The sequence below is a fragment of the Melopsittacus undulatus genome, chromosome 1 (assembly GCF_012275295.1).
Source record: "Melopsittacus undulatus isolate bMelUnd1 chromosome 1, bMelUnd1.mat.Z, whole genome shotgun sequence".
NCBI classification, from domain to species: Eukaryota; Metazoa; Chordata; class Aves; order Psittaciformes; family Psittaculidae; genus Melopsittacus; species Melopsittacus undulatus.
The window spans coordinates 98083713-98105431 of NC_047527.1; the positions used below are offsets into that span (position 1 = coordinate 98083713).

At 48.9% G+C, this 21719-nt stretch overlaps 2 protein-coding genes across 3 annotated transcripts in view; both read left to right on the forward strand.

Annotated features, from left to right (window-relative positions):
* Positions 1–6534, forward strand: part of KIF9 (kinesin family member 9) — a 32095-nt gene extending 25561 nt beyond the window's left edge. The window contains exons 19-22 of the mRNA XM_031044598.2: positions 502–681; positions 2257–2372; positions 5100–5204; positions 5828–6534. Coding sequence (XP_030900458.2) covers positions 502–681; positions 2257–2372; positions 5100–5204; positions 5828–5935 — 509 coding nt within the window. The 3' untranslated portion in view covers positions 5936–6534. The remainder of the gene's footprint in view (positions 1–501; positions 682–2256; positions 2373–5099; positions 5205–5827) is intronic.
* Positions 6535–8418: 1884 nt separating this feature from the next.
* The window catches only part of SETD2 (SET domain containing 2, histone lysine methyltransferase), a 63295-nt gene continuing 49994 nt past the window's right edge, over positions 8419–21719 (forward strand). For both annotated transcript variants that reach the window (XM_034065590.1, XM_034065597.1), the window contains exon 1: positions 8419–8481. In XM_034065590.1, the coding sequence (XP_033921481.1) occupies positions 8444–8481 (38 nt within the window). In that variant the 5' untranslated portion in view covers positions 8419–8443. The remainder of the gene's footprint in view (positions 8482–21719) is intronic.

The window sequence follows — 21719 nt, forward strand, 5'->3', positions numbered from 1 at the left end:
CACAGGCAGGGACACCTTCCACTAGACCAGGTTGCTTCAAGTCCCATTCAACCTGGCCTTGAACACTGCCAGGGATGGGGCAGCCACAGCTTCTCTGGGCACCCTGTGCCAGGGCCTCACCACCCTCACAGGGAAGAACTTCTTTCTCAGATCCCATCTCAATCTCCCCTCTGTCAGTTTAAATCCGTTCCCCCTTGTCCTGTCCCTACAGGCTCTTATAAAAAGTCTCTCTCCAGCTTTCTTGTTGGCCCTTTAAGTTTTAACTGCACATGCCTCGGTTGAGGGAGGACTGGTGTCTGAGAGGGTTCAGGAGTTCAGCAGAGATTTCTGCTGCACACCGCTCCAGCACTGTATTTGTAGTAAGCATGTCTAAGGAAATGTCAGTTGTGTGGTTAACCTCAGTATAACTGGGTAACTACTGTGTGGTTCAAAGTATAATGACTGTTCTTCATTCCTCTCCACCCTCATAAGAAACCTTAAGTTCCTTCTCTTACCCTCCAGGAGAGTATGTTGATGAGAAAGGACACATCATAATTGATGAGAAGGAGTTTTTACTCATTGTGAAGCTGAAGGAGCTGAAGAAAGAGTACAGGTCTAGTTACGCTGAACTGCAGGACCTGAAGGCAGAAATTGAGTACTGCCAGGATCTGGTGAACAAATGCCGGCGCAAGCTCATCTCAGGTACTGCCTTGCCAGGGCAGTTTCCAAACAGTCTCCAGTTTAGAATCAGAATCACACAATGGTGTGGGTTACAAGGGACCTTAAAGCTTGACTGCATTTGAGCATTGAGCTGGATGATTTCATTTAGTAGAGGTGATGACTAAGGAGCTGCACTGGGCCAGGGCTTTAGCTTGGACTACAGATGTGTCCTCTGTACCCCTGTGTGATTCAGGTTCCAGTGTTGCATCATGGGTACCTTGGCAGGAAGCAGAGACTGATCATTTTAGCATGTTCTTCATGAGCACCACCCTCATGGGGACAGGTCACACCTCTGCCGAGGGTGATGCATGCAGATTTCTGGTGCACTGCACTGCAGGCTGCTCCATTTGAATCTGCTGTAATGGGATTGTAGTCCTGCTGTATTTTGGATTTGTCCTGTCTGATGGAAGACAGTAGGTGTACAAATGCCAGATTCACAAACATTTGGATGCCATGCACACAGCAACATTTGATTTTCTACAAACTTGCTACAGCTTGTATCCATCAGTGCATCCCATGCTGAAAAAATGCCTGGCTTGTTCTAGGAGATAGGGACAAACCATACATGTGCAGAAACTTTGCCACTGGTTTCCATTGGATCTGGGTTTGGTCTTTTTGCACGCTCCAGATATCTGCTGTTTGCTTAAGCACGCAGGCAGGGACTCACTCAGTATCTGGGTCATCCCTGAGTGAAGAGGTCATCTCAGAGCTAAAACCAGGGGACAAAGTCAGCGCAATGGCATCATGTCCACTGTGCTGCGCAAGAGCAGGGCTCTGTGTTTAACCTTTATTTATCCTTCATGACTCCTGGCACAGAAAACAGCTCAGTTCCCGGGGTCCCTCCTATGGGGCACAGCCCTCTTCAGGGGCTACGGGCTCTCCCACTCCGTGGGGGAACGTGCCAGAGTTGTGGAGCAGAGCACAGCTGCTTCACAGCAGCTGTCTGGGAAATGCCCAGTATTAATAAGGACACAATTCCTGCTGTGTGTTATCACTGGCTATTACGGGATGGAGAAAGCATTTGGAATTGAAATCTGAGCCCCAAATATGCCAACTCCTCAAAATGACCAGCTCCGGGCAGGATGGCTCCAGGGTGCAGGAGCAGTGCCACCTTGCGGACAGCATCTTCGGCTTCACAAGCCCAGAGGACTGTTCCCGGGGCCGGCCACCACGATCCGGCCACATCACAGGCAGCAGGGACAGACAGCAGTTGTCTAAGCACAGCCGATGCCAGCTAACAGTGCCCTGTCCTTTTAGACTAACTTTCCTAATAGTTAAAACTCAAGAATGCTCCATCCCTGGCAGTGTTCAAGGCCAGGTTCAACAGAGCCTTGGGTGATATGGTTTAGTGTGAGGTGTCCCTGCCCATGGCAGGGGGGTTGGAAGTAGATGATCTTAAGGTCCTTTCCAACCCTAACTATTCTGTGATTCTATAAGATGTTGGGGTTCTGAGGTCCCATCTGAATGCTTACGAGCACCGAGTCCTATCTGATTCATGGACAGAAGCAATCTACCCCTGTCTCTTCCATCATTAAAGCCCCTTGCTTTGCTTTGCAGAGTTTGAGATCTGGTACAATGAGTCCTTCCTTATCCCCAAGGATGTGCAGGAAGCTCTGAAGCCCGGTGGCAACATCAGACCTGGAATGATTCCCATAAACAGAGTCATGTGCCTGGTGAGTTTTCCTGGCAGCTCTGCTTCTTCTCTTTGATAGCTGCACGTGGCATGGTAATGAGGGCACGACTAAGCCTGTGGGAGGAGGCATCTCTGCCTCTTTCCCTAAGCAGAGTGGCTGGTATTGAAATGCTATCTGCTATGATGCAGAGAGCAACTATCTGGAGATATATCTTGCTTTCACATTAGCTTTACCATGAAGGGGCTAAAATAGGACAGAGTGACTGAAGTACCCAGTCATCTGCTGACTATCAGGAATCAGGCATGCTGCCCAGAGGTGCAAGGGGTAGTTGGGAGGCTTGTTTCCAGTTGGTACAGCTAAACTATTGTGTTTTGTGTTGTAGCAACTGGTACATAGCCAGTCTTCTGTTTAGAAACCACAACTTTGGGATGCTCAGGGTCTTTTGTCAGTTCTGACAAAGCACATTTCTCTTAAGCTTCTCATTTACCACACTTCTTTGCATTATCCTCCTCAGAAGTAATTCCAGGTTTTGTCCTTCATTGTTAAATGTCAGGCTCAAAACCTTCATGCTGTTTGATAGGAATGTGGTAGCAGCGCCTCTACTCAGTCTGACATGACTTGTTGTAGTGAATCTAAAGGAGGCCACGAAGGTGCTTTGAGGGCTGGAGCACCTCTGCTATGGAGTCAGGCTGAGAGAGCTGGGCTTGTTCAGCCTGGAGAAGAGAAGGCTCCAGGGGCATCTTAGAGCAGCTTCCAGTGCCTAAAGGGGTCAACAAGAAAGCTGGAGAGGGGCTTTTGACAAGGGCAAGTAGGGACAGGACAAGGGGGAATGGCTTTAAACTGACACAGGGGAAACTGAGATGAGATCTCAGGTACAATAACAAATTCTTCCCTGTGAGGGTGGTGAGGCCCTGGCACAGGGTGCCCAGAGAAGCTGTGGCTGCCCCATCCCTGGCAGTGTTCAAGACCAGGTTGGACGGGGCTTGGAGCAACCTGGTCTAGTGGAAGGTGTCCCTGCCCATGGCAGGGGGTTGGAACTGGATGAGTTTTAAGGTCTCTTCCAACGCAAACCATTCTATTGTTCTTGAGTCTATAACAAAAGAATGAGATCCCACCCTGGCTGTGAGGGACAATCAGCCCTTTGTAGGTGTAACCCATCTCCGTTATTGCTGCTTAACTTCTGCAGATCGCAGAGAACAGCTACAGGGGACAGGTCATAGGTCTGTCTCTCCCAGAAGCCCATCCCCATCAGGTGCAGGGGGAACTCATAGGTGTCTGGGGAAGAGAATAAGCAGGATGTGAGCTGTGTGACCTCTTTCCTAAATGCACAGCCCCATTTCTAGCCAATGTGTAGTGGCTTTTACTTTTTAGAAGGAAAACAGAAAAGGAACTCTTGTCTCCAGGTGTCTGATTATTTTGACTGTAAGTCTCAGTGAAATGTTTTCTTCTTCCCTTTTAGAAAAGTATGTGGTGCATTTAAAAGATCAGAGACAGGTTCTTCCCATCCTACTGAATTAGTTTCCCTTGAGGGTATGAGTAACAAACATAATGTGATGAAAAAAAAATTGAGTTATTTTGAGTTTATTTCTAAACAGAATGTTGTGATCTACTGACTGGGGAAGTTTTCAGATACAGATGCAGACCTGTATAGGAAAGAGCAAAAAAAACCCCAGCCCTCCAGTGAGGTCAACAGGGAAACCCCAGCTGACTGCTTGGGTCCAGGAAGTCCCTCTCTGGGGAAAAGACGATCCATCACTAGTCACTTCTATTAACCCAAGTTACTGAATGTGTTCAGAAATACGCCCTCAATGGCTTCCAGCCCTGGATTTCCTGTCATCACATCAATTATAACCCCAAAGATGAATGAAGCACATCTTTTAGCAATGTTCTGCAGCTGTGTCAAGTTGCTGATGTTACAGGCAGAAATCTTCAGGGGAAGGATAAACAGTGTCCTTGCTAATGTTGCTCAGTGCCAGTTTCTCTTGCTCCTTTTACTGGGCAGTTCACTGCAGCTTCCCAGCATCACTGGCCCCACTGAGGCACTGGGAGAGACCACTCCATTTTTCTCTGGAGGTTTGCTCTCTACTTAGAACCATTTTCCCTTTTCCAGGCCAGTTCTTAATTTCTTGTCCTAGGCTGTTTCTCCATGGTGTGCATCTTTTACTCTCAGCTAGATCCTATGTGGCCACCTGCCTTTTATCACAACACAATTCCACTGTTGCCTTCTCGAGGCTACTCATGAATCGCCACAGAAAGTGGCCTAAGCATCTGCCAGAACTATCCACAAATATGTCATGAAAACATTATATACATGTTGGTAACTCAAAATAAATGTACTTAATTGAACCCATGTTCCTCTTCTGTGTGCTTACACCTTCCAGAAGGTTCCCTGGAGGAATGTGGGCATGGACATCAGCTAGCTAGCTGGGATCAGTGAGGACCACACTGAAGCTCAGACTTCCTTTACACTGTGAGATTATTGTACAGTGGAAGGGAGACTGTCCTGTGGGTAGTCACAGGCAGAGCATGGCTGTGTGAAGACAGCTGGAGGAACCCCATTTGGGGCTTTACACTTCCGGATGAATTTTGGCCAAAGTGCTGCCCAAATCTGCTCACCTAAGTCATAGGAAGAGGGGACCTCTCACTTCTGAGGCTTCAGAGATACTAGTGTATTGGCATTCAATGAGGCACTTGGGATTGGTTGACCCCTTATGCCTCTAGATGTGTGTTTTTCACATGGAGTGGGGTCTGTCTGTCTGGTGGCAGGAGGAAGATGTTCAGGAGAGGTTTGAGCAGATGCAGGAGACAATGCTGCCAGCCTGCCCAGCTTCAGTCCCCTTCTACAAGGCGAAAATGAGGACTGATCAAAAGGTAATCTCAGGGGGGGCCAGTGCCATGTATGCCTGCCAATGCGTGTTGGGAGAGCATTTCTGCGCCTTGCTGACAGGTGGGGTGTAGGACTCTTCCAGAATGGATGTCATTTTGGCTGTAGCCTGTTGAAAGATGCTAGTTTGATCCTGTAACTAAGCTCCTTGAAATGCTCTTTGGCTGAGGTAAAGGCCCCATCCCATGCTGCTCTTAGGTTAAAAACCAGTCTCAGCAGCTCTCATTTGGAGTTCTTTCAAGGCTCGCCGTGAGATACCACTGAGACCCTGAGCTTCAAAAAGAACAGGACAGTAACAGGGCTGCACATCACCATCAGTAAGGGTTTTTAAGGAACACATCTCAAAACCATCTCTTCAGTGCTCGTGAGGAGCATTTGCCAGGGTTTCTTGTGCCCTCCTCTGAGTCTGCAGGGATCTGCCTTGGTAGGGGAATGCTGGTGTGATGTGGCTTCTTTGGGCAGCTTTTTCCATCACCATTTTTGAAGACTGGGAAAGTGGTTTGGGGTTTGTTTGGGGTTTTTTTTTTCAGGAAGAAGTCTTTTACAGGGGTGGATTCTGCTCTGAAAACTGAGCTCACATTAGTGATCCTTTTTTCTTTCCCGTTGCCAGCACGCGTACAACAAAACCATGTCATCCCTAGAGCAAATGCGCAAGAAACCGGGGCTCATCCCAGCCGCTGGGAAGAATAAAACCATGTCGTTTCTGCACGTCACATAGCACATTTGGGCTCAGCCTGGAACTCATAAGCAACACCAGCTCAGAAGGTGCTTTCTGTTCATATCCAAATAGGTTTATCAACAATAAACAGTAGGAAAAACCCCACCAAACTTTTGTGCAGCTAGACTGACAGTTACTGGCAATCAAACCCACTGTTTAGACAGGCAGCAAGCCAGGCGTTCAAACAGCAACACTTGTTTATGGCACCCTCCCCACCCCAGTGCAGCAGGACTAGACCAGTTTTTGCCCACCACTTTCCGGGAAGCTGATTCAGATTCAGGGTGAGATCATGGTGCCCAGCAACTGGAAAGCTCCTGGGGATACTGTGCTGCTTAGCCAGGCTACTGTTACGTTTGCCCATGAAGCAGAGTGTACTGAAGGCCTGCTGGAAGTCCTCCTCTTCCTCAGAAGAGTTGGGAGGCTGCTTCCAGCTCGGCACATGCCAGGGGAGTTTGTGTACCAAATATCCAGCCAAAAGAATCCCATCTTCTCCTACTGCTGCCAACAGGCAGCCATCAGTGTCAGCTCCCCTGTTGCTCCCCTCTATGCCCATACCACAGGCTCTGAGGGGTGAGATATGGATGTGGGCCCATATATATGTATGCTGTGCCAGCTGCAGGCTTGGCCTAAAGGAGCTCCAGGGTCCGGCTTCTCCTTGGATATTCCACTTCTTGTCTCTTTAAGGAATAAAAGAGTCAGCCGTGATTTTTGTGTCTACCATGTGTTTAGGGTGGTCCTTCACCACCGCAGCCGATGAGCACAGTGTCTGATCTGCATTCGGAACTGCTGCAGGCAAGAGTCACTTCTTTATCCCTGTGGGAGGTTGTGGAACCCCAAGAGCTTCAGAATTACTTGGGGAGCTTGAAGAGTAACACTGAAAACCCCTAAATGCAGCACCTGTGGGTATTCTGTGGCTGTTAGCAACGTCCTGCCCAAAGCCTGGCAAATCACCAGGATTACTGGAAAAGCCACTGGCATGTGGCTTGGAGCGATTGGGCAATGCTGGCTGGACCTCACTGAGGGGGGACAGAGGACAAAGAACCCCTGCTGCTAGACCTGGCACCAGCCACAGCAAGAGCATCCATGGATTCACACATCCCAGGTCAAAGGTTTTCCACATGCTGCCTCCCCATTCACATGGAACTCTGGGAAATTAATTAGTCCAAGCTGTTTGATTTAATTTGTTGCAGCTCACTCCTGTTATGGCAACGGCACCTGCTCCCCAGGAGTGCTGTGGGTAACAGCCTAGGAATCCCCTTCTCATGTAATTACCAATTTCCAAAGGCTTATCAAGCTTCTGGAAGTTCAACCCTGCCTGAACTTCCCAAGAAAACTTCCACACAAACTGAGCCCCACCCACTCCTCCTCTGCTTCCCTGTTGTGCTTCCATGTGGATGCTGCTCCTGTCCCCGTGGGTCCCTGTGCCACCGCTGCCAATGCCGTGGTCCCAAATCTGGGAATAAAACAGGAAGAAATGTCAATATTGGCTGCTGCAAGTGTAGTTTGGAGGCTCCTGTGTGAGCAGAAAGGTCCCCACACCCCAAAAGCAGGTAGGTATCCTGGGGTACTCCAGCACTGTCTCCTTGAGATCTCCTCGGGGTGATCAAGGGCTACTGGTGATCCTAGGTTGCTGGTATGGGATATCCCACTGGTGCTGGTGATCCCAGGTTCCTGTGGTGCCTTGTGTTATGGGGGCAATCCTCATGTGCCATGGATGATCCAGGATGCTGGTGATCCTACACTGGTGATCCCAGTGAGATCTTGGTGTGGTCCTGGTGGTCCTGGGAAGATCTCACTGATCCTGTGGCTGATCCCAGTGACCCCAGGGAGATCTTGTTGATGATGTGGCTAATCCCAGTGTGGTCATGGTGATTCCAGAAGTGATCCTGGTATGATCCCAAGGAGATCCCAGTGGTGCTGTGGCTGGCACTGGTGTAGTCCTGGTAATCCTGGGTTGATCTTATTGATCCCATGGCTGATCCCAGTGCAGTCCCAGTGATCCCAGGAAGAACTCGTTGATCCCATGGTTGATCCCAGTGCGGTCCTGGGGGAGATCCCGGCATGATCTCGAAGAGATCCCGGTGGTGCCACGGCTGATCCCCGTGCTGTCCTGGTGATCCCGCTCTTATCCCGGTGTGTGGTGTGGCTCTGGTGATCCCGAGGGAAGATCCCGGTGATCCCGGGGCTGGTCCCGGCCCGTGCCCGCGCCGGGGGGAGCGGAGCGGAGCGGCGGGCAGGGAGCGGCGGCGCGGCGGCGCGGCGGGGAGGAGCCGGGCGGCCGGGGCGGACTCGGCGGCGGGCGGCGGGCAGGGCAGGGCAGGGCACGGCGCGGATGGCGGGGCCCCGCCGGCGGCCGCTGCAGCGCGGGGCCCAGCGGAGGATGTGAGGCGGCGGCGGCGGAGCCGAGCCCCCGCCGGGCTCGGAGGGCGGAGAGGGGCCTCCCCGCGGCGCGGCCCGGCCCGGCCCGCCCGAGGGGCAGCGCCTGCCCCCGACAGCGGCCGCCCGACCATGGGGGACTTCTACGACCCGGAGCACCCTACCCCGGAGTAAGCGCGGGCAGTGCCGGCGGCCGCCACGACCTCTCGTCGCGCCGCCGCGGCCTGAGGCCTGCGGGCCCGGACGGGCCGGGACGAGCGGTGTCGGGCCGGGACGAACAGCGTCGAGCCGCGCCGAGCCAGGCCGGCCGGCCCGCGGGGAGCCGCCGGGGACGAGGAGGGCCGCGGCACCGCCGCCACTGCCCTTTCCCTCCCTCTGCAGTGTGCGGCGGGCGGGCGGGCCGGCGGGGTAGGCCCTGCATCCCCGGCCTTGCGTGAGCGCCGCGGCCGGGCGCCGGCAGGCGGAGGCCGGGCGGGTTGGCGGGGTGGGGGGGGGAAGGAGCGGAGCAGCGAGCGCTGCTGGTGGCCGGGCCCGGGGGTGGCGGGGTGCGCTCTTGCCCTGCTCTCTCTCCCTTGCCCGGGGCGAGGCGAGGCCCGGGCTCTCGGCCCGGCGGGGTGCGTGTTGCCTCCCGGCCCGCGGAGCGGTCCAAGGGTGAGTGCGGACGTGTCCCGGCCGCTCCGCGGGGGGAGCATTTTTCAGCACCTTTATTATTATTATTGTTATTACTGTTGATACTGATTTTCTGTCCGGCGTGCAGAGGAGTTACTGAGTCCTGTGTTTATTTTGCCCTTTGAATCCTTCTCCGACAGCTCCCGCCCGGCCCCTGCTCTGACCCCATTTTCTGACAGGAGGAAGGAGCCAGGCACAAGGGGGGAGAGCAGCCTAATGGCCGGTGAACTCCGGTTCTCCTCTCCGCCGGGGATTTTCCCTAACCTCCCCCCCGGCATCACGCCACGGCTACTGGCTTTATCGCTTCTTCTGAACAAGCCATTCAGCACCCGCTGACAGTGGTGTGGTTTCTTTCCCCACCCCTCCCTTTCCTTGTTGTTGCTGAATGTTGTTTTTACGTTTGTAGACTTCCCTGGTGAAGGATTCGGGTGCTTCGTAAACTTTGTATCAATGGCATCCCCGGCGAGTGGCCGGCCCCGGGGTGGAAGGAGGCAGACACCTGGCATGGTGCACACCTCTGTGCAGGGGTTGGATTGGAAGCAGAGCTAAAAGTAGTGTGTTTTGAGTAAGGACCAGAGAGCAAACCTTTGTGGGCAAATGCTGTGGGGTCTGCCTGTGCCCACCTGCAGCGGCTGAGGGGCTGTTCCAGCTGAAAATGTCACCTGCTGCTGAGCCTCATGAAATCAGTGAGAGGTGGAGGACTTAAGTTTAATCCAGGTTGTGTTTTGCTAGACGTGGCTTCTGCTTCTCTCCCAGCATGGAAGACCCTGCACCTGATTCACGTGAGCTTAATCCCGTCAGGGAATGAGGTTCCATCCTGGGTGACCCTCTGCGTTCAAATGGCTCTAGTGCCATCCAGAAGGTTTTAGCCTGATTTAGGTATTTCACCTTTGGAGCATGAGGACCCTGTCACCAGTGGTCCGAGGCATTCACTGTCAAACCAGGCATCAGACTGAACTGAGCAGTTAATGTGTGGGGTATATCGCGCCATGCTAAAACAGTCTTGGGTGTTGCAACCCTGGCCTCTTGCAAGAAGCCAGAGTGGTTTCACTAGTGACTTTTTAAAATAAACTAATTTCTTGGGTTTTTTTGGGGGGAGGGGAGCTGGTGCTCTGGAAGCTGTCAGGAGGTGTTCACATGGCTGTAGGAGCCTTGAGTCCCAGTGTCCACCTGGAAGCCCAGCATTTCCCTATGTCTTGAGTCACATTCGCCGCTTCGCTAATGTGCGTCTTATTTAGGATGTGCTTTTCCCAGTGCGTGTGCTTTTAGCTTGAGAGAAGCATTACTTGCAGTAGTGATGGTTCTGTTCAGAGATGGGGGTGCCTCAAGGTTCATCATCTCCTTCCTTGCTCTCTGATGCTGCAGTATGGAGCATGCACCACCCAGCACGTCCCAGGAAACAGCTGGGTATTTCCAAAGTGCAGTGGGGAGCACAGTTGAAAACAGACTCATGATGGCTGCAAGATGTTTGCTGCTGCTGGTGGCATTCCCTGGTGCCGTACCCGCTGTGGGGGTGTGAGGAAAAGGGATGTGCATGATTTGGTTTTTGGAAGAGTTACTTTCTATAGCTCGTAGCTGCTGCAAGATGCAGGGGCTTGGAGAGTGTTGGTCAGAGCCCCACAACGCAGGCAGAGCCCAGTAAATCTTGAGACTTATCTTCCATGGGAATCATTCATAGAGTGGTTTGGGTTGGACAGGTCCTCTAAAGGTTGTCCAGTGCAGCCCCTGGACAGGGACACCTGCTGGCTTGCTCCAAGCCCTATCCAGCCTGACCTTGAACACTGCCAGTGATGGGGCATTGTTGCTGAGTTGGAGCTTCACGCTGACTGCAGGAGGTGGGATATTGAGTCAGAAGCTGAACGACAGGCGACTTGAATGTGTGCTGATGGTCTTTACTGGAGCTTTCCTATTAGCAAAGAGTCTCCAGCTTGGTTTTACCTGGTCAGTCTCCACGTCCCACTCATCAGCCAGTGCTCAGGCTCTTGCAGACTTCAGCGTCCAGTGGAACCAGCTTACCTCGCCTCTGGGCTGGTCACATTTGGGCCAGCCTGAGCCAACAAGCTCAGAGCCGCCAAGTTCCACACGAGGTCTGTAGCTTCTGCATGGAGCTGCCTGGTGCTGACCTGGACCTACTTAATGGATGTTTGTATGGTATCGTGGGCTGCGAGGAGAAAAAACTTCATCTAACTGTGCTGTTGCTGGAGCTGTGCGGGTGCAGCCGATATGGGCAAACCTGTGGCAAGCAAGTGCTTCCTTCAAGAAGACACCAACCTCATCCCTGACCACGCTGTTTGAGGGCAGAGGACCTTCTCAAACAACTGAGACGTTGGTGGGGTTGTTGCATGGGGCGAGATGGATTGCTTGGAGAGTCCTGAGGATTTGTTTAGCCCATGTCTGCACCCTACAATGGAGACTAAAAGTGCTGCAGCAGGTTCCTTTGTGTGCGTTTTGGCTGAAATGTATTATCTGCTGCTTCTTCATTGTGCTGCAGGGAAATGTCCCAACTTGAATTTAGCTCCATTTTGGGGTAAGATGGCCATCCTGCATCCATGCAGGCTGGTGACAGCAATGGTGCTTGGTGGTGCACGTGTATGGTTTGGTGGGGTTGGGACTTGCAGTCAGTGCTTTTGAGCACCCTGTTGATTTTTGTTAATGTGATTTGATACAGATTCAGCAGTTTAAAACTTAAGGGTTTTGGTTGTGGCTGTTCCTACAGGGTTTATTTAAATGTGCATTTCAGCTGGAGATACTCACAGGCTGCTCCGTGTTCATGTCACTTTGGGACTTGGTTCTTTTTGGCTTCCTGTCAGCATCTAGATTCTATTTTCAGCTTTTCTCTAGGGAAGATGATGGGTAATGCTGGTGCCCTTGGCACAGGTGGGAGCTCCTGGCAAGTGTGCTGTGGTTAAATACCCAAATCCAGGTCCTTGAGTATGTTCTAATGCACTGGGGAGATGCTAATGGAAGGGAAAGGCTTGAAGGTGCTGTTTTACACCTGCATTTCCCTTTGAACAGCCCTCCCCTTTACTAAGGAGACTAATGATGGTCCCATGAGATGTGAAATCAAGAGCAGTATGGGAGAGACTTGGCTCTCGCTGTCTGAGCATACCTGAGGGTTTCTCAGCTCTGTGCTTAAGCCTTAATGGCTCTGAAAAGTCAATTTGTCTGAAGAAAACTCTGTACATCCAAATTTGTCTTGGTCACGGGAAGAGACTTCACCTGCTCGCCTGGCCATCCAGTAAGTTATCAAACAGGTTTCTCACTTGGGTTTATTATTTTTGATGCCATCTTAAGAGCGTTCCCAACTGGACTTGAACTGTGGCTGATTGTTTACAGTGGAACTGAATTTAGTGAGGTTGTTCCTGGGTGTCTCCAGGAAGGAGATGTGGGTGACATGCAGAGCTGCCCCTTCCACTCTTCTGTTGCCTTTTTCCTGCTTCATCTACAGCACATTTTCAGTACCAGTTCCCTTAAAAACGAAGCCTGAGGTCTGTAGATTGGCTCTTGGAGAAGTTGCCTTCTCCCTGCTTTTTGGTACCCAACAAAACCACTGCTGGGTTTTGAAGCTTGTGCTTCTGCCCTGGATTCTTTTGCAGCTTCCACCCACTGCTCTGTTGTTCCACCTTTTCCATCTGCTTGTGGTCCAGAAAGTCAGTGTGGAGCAAAGGCAGGGTAGATCTGCAGTGTTTAGCTTCAGAGGAAATTAAAAAACTGAGGAAAATTAAACTCCACACTTTGGCTTCGAGAAGTTGAGGTCCCTGTGGTTTCTGCCAACCAAAATGCCTATAAATAGGAAAATGGTGTGTTTTTCCAGGAGCTGGCTGGGTGTGAGCCTGCGGGGAATACTTTTCTCCTCTGATTTTCAACATTTTAGGTCTGCATATGGGCAGTGCTTCTCTATAGTTTAGTAATTAAAGATTAAATGATGCACGTGAATGGGACAGGGAAAGTTGTGGCCTCGGGATGCCTCAGTGGGAAGGCGTGCTCTATTAGCTGGGTTTCACAAAAATGAGGGAATTTAGCACCTGTAGGCTACCCAGGGAATATATTTTGAGCTCCGAGTCGTTGCATGTACCTTTAGTCACCAGACACATGCTCAGGTAATTACATACTCCAGCAAGAGCGGCTAATATATGAACTCAGCTCTCCTAAATACTATGGTCTGGTGATCACAGTGAAAAGAGACGGGGAAATCTCTGGTTTTTAAAAGCTTTTCAATGGTTCTCTGGGTGTAATTGTTTCTAATTTTCCCTCAGTTATTTAATATTTTCCTTGCAGTGCCTGAAAGTGGGCTTCAAGTGGGTAGGTGACAGCCTTCCTTTGACGTCCTGCGGTAGAGAGCTGGTGACGTAATTCTAAATATAATTTGTTTGTGTGTATATTTAGGCAGTGAGAGAGGACTTATAAACACCTATTTTTAATAGAAACAGAAACATGAAGAAAAGTTAATGTTTAACATATATATGTGTCCTTAGTCACAATCAGTACACTGGCTGCATTTGATTATTTAGGTGATTTAGACTCATTAATGAGCCCAGCCGTGCTATGCAGGTGGAGCCGTGCAGGCTGCTTTGGTGCGGCTTCCTTGGTGCTGTGGGAAGTGATCAGGAGCTGAAATGCTGCACTCCAGAGGCTGGAAAAGATTGGTTTTGTCTTTTTCTTGACTTTTTTCCTGACTTTTCTCATCATTTTTTGTTTTGTAAACTCCCATAATGCTCCATCCCTGCGACTGCCCCTCTCCAGCGAGCTTCTGCCCTTAGGATCCATCCCAGACGGGTGATATGACCTACAGTTCAAGACAAATGCAGGCCAGGAGTCAAAATTTAACCCGAACGATCGATGTGGGAGGTTGAGGGGTAAGGCCAGGTGTGGGGAGGGAGCTGGAGCAATGTTCAGTGTGAAGCACAATGTTCAGACTCAAATGTGGCTTTGCCCATCATCGCTCAAGGATTTTGGAGTTTCTGCAGTATCACATTGAAACTGCATTATTACCTTCTTATTTGAAATGCATCAGCGGAGGTCTGCAGGTGCACATTAGAAGTGTGTCATTGTGGGTTAGCACAAAACAATTATTAACATTTTGCAGCCTTCTGCTACAAAGTTTGATGCTACAAAACATCAAACATGAATTTATTTCACATAGATGTCCAACAGAAAAAACTCTGCAGTCTGGTACTTGGATTTTTCTTGCACAGCCTCTTCCCAACTTGTACTTCTATTGCAAATTTCTGGTGTAAAGAGGGATGAAGGGGGTTGAGTTTATCTGCTCCTACACTAATTTCTCTGCCTGGCATCACCTTGTGTTCAGCATTGCCACAGCAACCGGCCGCAATGCTGCAGAGCGATAGCGGGGTGCAGGCTTTCACTCCTTAGCTCTCATTTCTTCTTGCTGTGTTAGGCTGGGTTTAATCTCACTAAAATAGTTTGATTTAAAGCACGCAGTTCTCCAGAAGTTGGTGTTACAGCAAGCTTGGGTTGATACACTGAATTGAGAACTGCTCCCAAGATGTCTCCCACTGCCGACTTAACCTGCCTGGCAGGTTTAGAATAGACAATTCAACTTCATCTATAATTGCATAAGAAATAAATACATTCAGGATTTTACATTAAAGCAGCAATCTTAAGCTTGGCTGGGGCATTGTGGCATTTCATTTCTGGCACTGAGCTTTTCTCGGGGTGTGTGATGCTGTTTTGACCCTTTGAAGTCTGAGTTTTGTGATGCCAGATCATTGGAAAGTATATTCTTTTGAAACATGGGGGAAGTTTGGGGTGAGGATGGGGTGTTTTGTGAGTGCTGACTTCAATATGGTGAATTATGAGAGTGTTTGGTGCTGTGTGTATGTCTGTGAATTATAAGGTGACCTCACTACACTGGCTGGAAGTGAAAAAGTCATTAAAATTGAATGGTTTTGCCTCTGTGAAGCTTTTGTCACAGTGTTGACTGTCATCTCCACACTGGGCACATCCAGCTGCATGGGCAGCACAGATGTTTCACCCTCACCCAGTGACACCGGGCTCTTTGGGTCGGGGGAGACCTCCCCATCTCCCATCAGTGGGACCACTGCTGTGGTCAGCCTGCTCATGAAGCAGGTAGACTTCATTGACCCCAGCCTGCAGTCTGAAACAGAAGTCCTTATTTGCAAAGCATTTCAAGAGACCAAAGATGACCTGCAGTGCCAGAGCGGGTATTTGTCATGTGAACTTGGGGATGCCTTGATAAGGTCAGCTTAGGAATTTGCTCACCCACAGAAGGAAAACCCAGCAGATGAAGCAGGGTGGTGATTTCTGCAGAAGGTCTCTTCCTGCTGATAGCTGGGGGAGGTGAACGAGAGATACAACTCCTTGTTTTACCCAGTACATAAATGCAGGAGAAGGTGCAGCATAGCCTGGGGCTTGCCCATGGGGGGCCTTTTCAGCCCTGGCGAGTGGGAAAGACCCATCCTGCCTTGTGCCTGCCTTCCTGGGGAGGGCTTTCTGCTCAGTTGGGTCAGTCTTTCCCCTTTTTAGCACACAGACCTCATTAGCCAGAGCTGTTGCTCTGGTCAGGTGAAGCCTCAGAGTCTCTGCTTGTCCAGCAGATATGTGGTGGTGTGAGCTGCTGATTTCTCTGCCAAGAGTGAAGTCCTGTGCCGGTCGCTGGTAGTAATGGTTGTAAGTCAGCTTAGATATTTCCAATCATTTTATTCTTGCTTTTATTTTAAATGCTTTCAGGTTCCTCGCCTTCTTCTGCTTCCTCTCTTGCTGCAGAGAGAAACGTTGGTATATCTTGAGCTGGTGTTTCCTGGAAGCTGGGTGTAGCCACTTGCTTTTCATCAGGATTTGAATACTGAAATCATGTTCCTGGTATCAAGCATCTTTTAACTTCATTAGTTTAGTTCAGCATGTGCTGAACTTTCTCTTTGCAGCCTGCTGACCGCATGGAATGGCAATTTGGGCAAAATTAAAAAACATTGTCTTTTTTTCTCCTTAATTCTATTAATTCCTTTCCCTTAAAGCCTAGAAATGTTTCTGGGGTATAGCCTGTGAATGCTGTGTTGTGACAGTCAAGTCAGATGCAACTGTCCCTGCTGCAGACACCCTATATGAGAGGGAGCTTTGCAGAAGGCAGGCACTTGCTTTTCTCTCCTTTGGTTAATGTGCTTGGAGGGTGTTTACTGTCTGCAGCAGAACATTAGAAGGTTTTTGCTGCTGCTTGTGGTGGTGAGCAATTCAGGCATGCAGGGTTGGTATCCTTGGAACTGTGTAATGGGGGGAGCTGGGATGTGTGATACAAACTTAGTCCTAAGAGTGGTTTTGTGCTGGTAGGAGAAATGCTTTGTTGTATGGTTGTGCCATGGTGTTGTCTGTGCTTAAACTGGTGTCACAGCCTTGGTGTTGCAAATACTGTGCATAGGTGTATGAAAGTGTCTGTGGCCTGAAGACCCTGGAAATAAGTAAATGTGGGGTGGAGGGAACAGATAAAAAAGTATAGGAGCGGGGATAATCATCTCAGTGACTTGTTCAGGGTCACACACAGGCTGTTGCAGAGCTGGAAACTGGCCCCAAGCCTTTCAGGCCTCGTCTAACCCCTGCCGTAGGAATAAGGTTTTAGTTTGGATGCTGTGAGTACCCTGCACCAGTTTAGAAACCTGCTGTGGACTGTTGGTTTTAACGTGGTTTTGGAGTTTTCTTGTGCATCTCCGGTGTGTTCCTGGCAGTACCCCGTGCAGAGACTCAATGACAAACCACTCTGCAATGTCAAACCACCCTGTGTCTTCCCCTGCTTGGCTGCTGAAGGTGATAAGCTGGAGGTGATAAAATGCCTTTGTGTTAGATCCAGCCTTATCCATCCACAGGGGCAAACTGCCCTGGACAGCTCAGGGGTGTGTGCATGTTTTAGGAGTTAACTGCATCAGATAGGGGAAATGCAGTTTAAGGTTAGATTGTATGTATGAAATGTTTCCTTTTGTTGCCTTTTGAGAGGGGTTTTGATACAGGGTTTTCCTGAAAAGTGATTTCATTTAAATGTTGTTGATGGGAAGATGCTGACTCTAAAAGCTGCTGATGAAATTTCTCCTTCCCTGCTCCCAGAGGAGGAGAAAGCTTTCCAAGGACTGATGATCTCACAGTACTGAGCCAGAAACTGGCTTTAAGTTAGCATGGATTTGTGCCCTCTTCTTTTGGCACCGTTGCTCTTTCATTTCCTCCTCCAGTCTGCCCTCCTTTCCCTTGCCATGTCAGTGCTCTGGTCAGTAAACCCCTTGCCTGGCTGCCATGGGAACAGCATTGCTTATGAGGATTGCTGTAATAATTTCCAACTTGACTTCTTCTTTAGACATGCCCTGGCCCTGAGCAGAAAGGGAAGAGCAGGACCTGTGTGCGTGGTGGTGAGTTTGAAATTCCTGTGAAGGAGGAGGGTCCTGCAATACCTTTATTGGAGCAGAAGACTGGAGACACTGGATAGTTTTCTTCTTAACTGTGTCTTTTTCCTGAAGTAGAACATCTTAGCTTCTCTAAAACACTGATGTTATTAACACACATAATTGGTAAATGAAGCTTTGGACAGTAGATAAAAAAATGAACCCCAAAACGTGAGTTTGTGGCTTTTCACATGCTCCTGCCAGTGTCTCTTCTCTGACCCACCTTTGCAAAAAGAGGAGCAGGAAAGGCAGATGGTTTTCAAAAATCATCCTTTTCCCCCTTTAGTTCTTCCCCTTCTCTTTAGGGTTTGGTTGCTGTGGGGTGAATCTTCTTGGGGAAGGGTCTGCATGGGCTCTACCAAACCCAAGGCTTAATCCACAGCTTGGGCACAAGTCTCTTCACTGCTGCTGCCAGCTGGCAAAGAGCAGGCATTAGCTCATGCCATTTCTTTTCTTTTTTTAGCTTATATTTTCCGCAGCTGTGGAGAGAGTAAATGCTTGTAGTAAAAGTTTATAGAGCTCTGGGTTTTCCATATTGTACCGTAATGCCTCTTGAATTTGTTCTCAGTGGCTCTCCTCCAGCCAGATGAGAAACGGGACCCCGGGCTAGCCTGGAGTGGAAGCTGCAGCACTTTAGTTTCTAAATCGTCTTCACACCTGCTGTTGAAATGGCTTGTGTCTGGGGTTTTGTCTTGATTTAGAAAGTTCATTTCAAGGGGTGTACTGGGAGGGAGCATTCACTGGTGATTGCAGGTGACTCCATCAGTCACCTGTATTAAAAGAAAAATCCCTTTCTGGCATACCTGTGGCTATGCAGGATGTCACTCAGCCCTTATCATTATGGTGAAAGGAGAAATGCTTGTTTTTGGTATATACAGATGCTTGTTTTTCCTGGCACATTCAGTCCTCTCTGTTGTTTCCTATTTCAGTGCAGGAGAGATAGTTGCTCTTCCCCTGCTCCAAACTTAAAAACTCCAAACCCAGAGAAAATGTATAAAGCAGGAAATGCTGATTTAGAAAAGCACAGGGGGATGGGACAGCTGGATCTGCGGGATGTGCCGCAGGGACAGGTATATGCCTGCAGCTACCTTGACCTCATTTTCTGGTGAGCTTGACTTTGTTTCCTGCTTCTGTTTAAATAAGATGTTTGATACTGTTGTGATTTCCCCCCCCCCCCCCCCCCCCCCCCCCCCCCCCCCCCCCCCCCGGATGTACTTTAGCCTTTCCTCTGTCCATGTATTTTGTGGGGAGGAGCAGGATTGTCTATCGACTTCCCTGCTTTTTTTTCTGGTTGTACATTATCCAATTGTGATGCGGTATTTTTGGGAGGAGGGACCCATTTGGATATTAAAAGCTCAGAGTTCTGTACAAAAGAGTTCACAGCAATTAGCACTGTGTTTCAGTTAATCACAGGGCCCACAGAGTGTTTGTCCTTACTTTTTATCTCTAGCCAGCCACATTAGAGACTAATAAACCTAAGTGCGAGATAGTGCTTCAGCTCTGTGAGTATTTTATCAAGTTGTTTTGGTTTTGAGGGTGGCAGGAACTGAAGGTGAGCAGCAGGGAGTGAACTTCATCTGCAGAATCCCAGAGGTGCAGCCAGCCATTCATCACGAGCTGCGCAGCAGTGAAGTCTGCCTGGGTATTTAGGATCTTGTTGGAACCATGAATTTTCACCTGAGGTGTTAATTTGTTGTGTTGCCTTCTGGTTTGCTTAGCCTTGGTGCTGTGGATGCAGGTGGTGATGGATCAGTCCATGAGAAGCTCTGGCAGTCTGTCCTCATCCCCACACTGGTAGTATGTTTCTGGCCTAAACAAAACAGTCTGGAGGTCGGGATTTTCTTCCTCCTTGTGCTGATGTTTTGCATTTTCTCTCCTTTCTTCAGGAAGAAAGGTAATTGCTGAGTCAGGTAGGCTTTCATATGGACCTGTGCTAATGCTGGCACAATACCCCATTGTCAGCTTAAAGCAAGGTGAGCTAAGTGCCTGCTGGGATAAGGCTTTTTAAGCTGGCAGGGTTTAGTCTTGCAGATGTTCAGATCTGGTAACTTTAGGCTTCCAGATTCTTCTCTCTTGAAGAAGAAAATTAAAAAAATGAAAAGAGAACACATGGGAGATGAGGCTCTTCGAGTTTTGTCTGAATACAGCATGTGTCATTTAGACTGCTGGAACCTGAGGGCATGTTTGGTTTTTGTTTGCTTCTTTAGCATAAGCAAAGCCCTGTGTGTAGTTGAGATTATGGCATGAAGTCTCATTCATGTCAAGCTGTTCAAACATCTACAAAATACTGGAGCTGCTGAGCCTCAGAGTTAAAATACAACTTTATTTTTTTATTAACATGCCTGTGACAAAATTGGGATTTTAAATATAGTGAATTTTGGTTAAAATGTGGGTCTATAGCCTTAAAAAAAGCCTTCCCTGCAAATACAGACTCCTCTGTATGACACAGGGGTTTACTTGCTGCTGTGGTTGCTGTCTGGTGCAGTTGTGCATTTGTGGGGTGTGTGCAAGGACATCTTGCTCTCACCTGATCAATATTCATCACTAGTTAGTCAGATGTGACTGGCAGGTGGGCACAATTGTTCTTCGGGTTTTATACTGGGGCAGATTAAGGAAGATGCCTCAACAGGGGGATGGTGCAGCTTCCTGCTTTGGGCATTTTCTTTTAGTTTAATTTATTATCCACTTGTTTGTGAGGTCTTCAGTTTTGCTTTGAAGTTTTGTTTTGTGTTTTAACAATCCCCTTCTCCTGATATTTATGGAAATGAGCCACTGAGTGTATGAATCCAGTGCTAATTTTAATGACAGTCTTCCTTTTGTGCACCTGCAGATAGCAAGGTGCAGCCGGAGGGAAACAAGTGGGTTTGCTCTAAACCCCTGGGGCTGGAAACCTGCTGGAAAACCTCCGGGTTCTGTGTTTGGATGGATCCCCAGCTCGCATACGCTATTGTTGTGCCGAGCCTCCTGCGTGCCAGCTCCTTCCTCAGGCTTCTAGCGCTGGGATTTTATGTAACTTCAAACCCAGCGTGGGAGGAATTTGGCAAAAGGGTTTCAAGCGAACAGCAGTGCGTTCACTAATTCTGGAAACCTATTTATATGGTTTTTTGATCTGGGGTGAAGGAAGAAGTTCTAAATGGAAATGGGATCCATAACCCAAGCCAGCTACCTCCTTTAGTGAAGTTAGCCTGCGCAAGGGCACCTGTGACAAGGTGGAATGGATTTTGGCAAAAGGCAGAATGGTAATTCAGGAGAGAAAAGCACAACTGAAGTACCACTGCGGATAGGGAATACTGCTCTTCCCACTGTGAGAAGAATTACTTTTCTGTTCAGGAAACATTAAATTGTAGGTGACCAAGACTGTAGAAGATAGGTTACCAGTAATGTCATCTCTGCTTCATTCTTACGTATGTTATTTTAAGCCAGTTTAGTTCGTGCAGTGTTTTCTATTTTGCAGCTTCTTAACTGTTTTCTATCTTCTAATATTTTGATTTCTCACTTGCAATCATTAAGCTGCTCAAATTTCAGCAATTTCCCCCACACCAAGTGGCTTTAGAGCAGCAAGATGTCTCATGGGAGTATTGAAGGCCAGGTTGGACAGGGCTTGGAGCATCCTGGTCTAGTGGAAGGTGTCCCTGCCCATGGCAGGGGGTTGGAACTGCATGAGCTTTAAGGTCCCTTCCAACCCAAAGCCGTCTGTGATTCTATGATACAGTTCTGTGAAGATCATCAATTTCTTAATCCAGCTTACTTTCTCCTTCAAGGTTTTCTCTGGGATTTGAAGGATTTCAGCTGTGTTTATTTCCCTTTGAGTGTGTTGCATTTCTCTTGCATGTTTCAACCCACCATGCAGGAGCTGGTGCTTTGCCAAGCTGCCTTCGTGGAGTGACTGTCTCGAGGTGGAAGATGCTGAGGCTGGCATCTTGTTTGGGAACTGCTGTTGTGGCTTTGAGCAGGACATGAGCTTACAGTTGACCCGGATTGTGCCATGATCCCTGCTGTTTTGTAGGCTGCATTCTTGGAAGATAAAGTTTTGCTCTTAGCTCTCAGTTTTTGGAGACCTCTACTCTGTGTTCTTGTCAGCCTTTTAGCTTAACACTGGTTTTTAGCTCAATACTGGTTTTATGCAGTGTTTCAGCAGCAAAAGGAAAAATGGATTATTAACGGAGATTAGTTACTCCTTTAACTATTTTAGTTTTAATTTTAAATACTAAACTTCATTACCTGTCTCCCAACACACAGCTACTTAAATCTGTATTCATATGTATAAAGAGACAGTTATTTCCTTTTGATTGAGGACCACCAGCTTTCATCTGGTTTTATTCTGTGCTGTATCACAACAT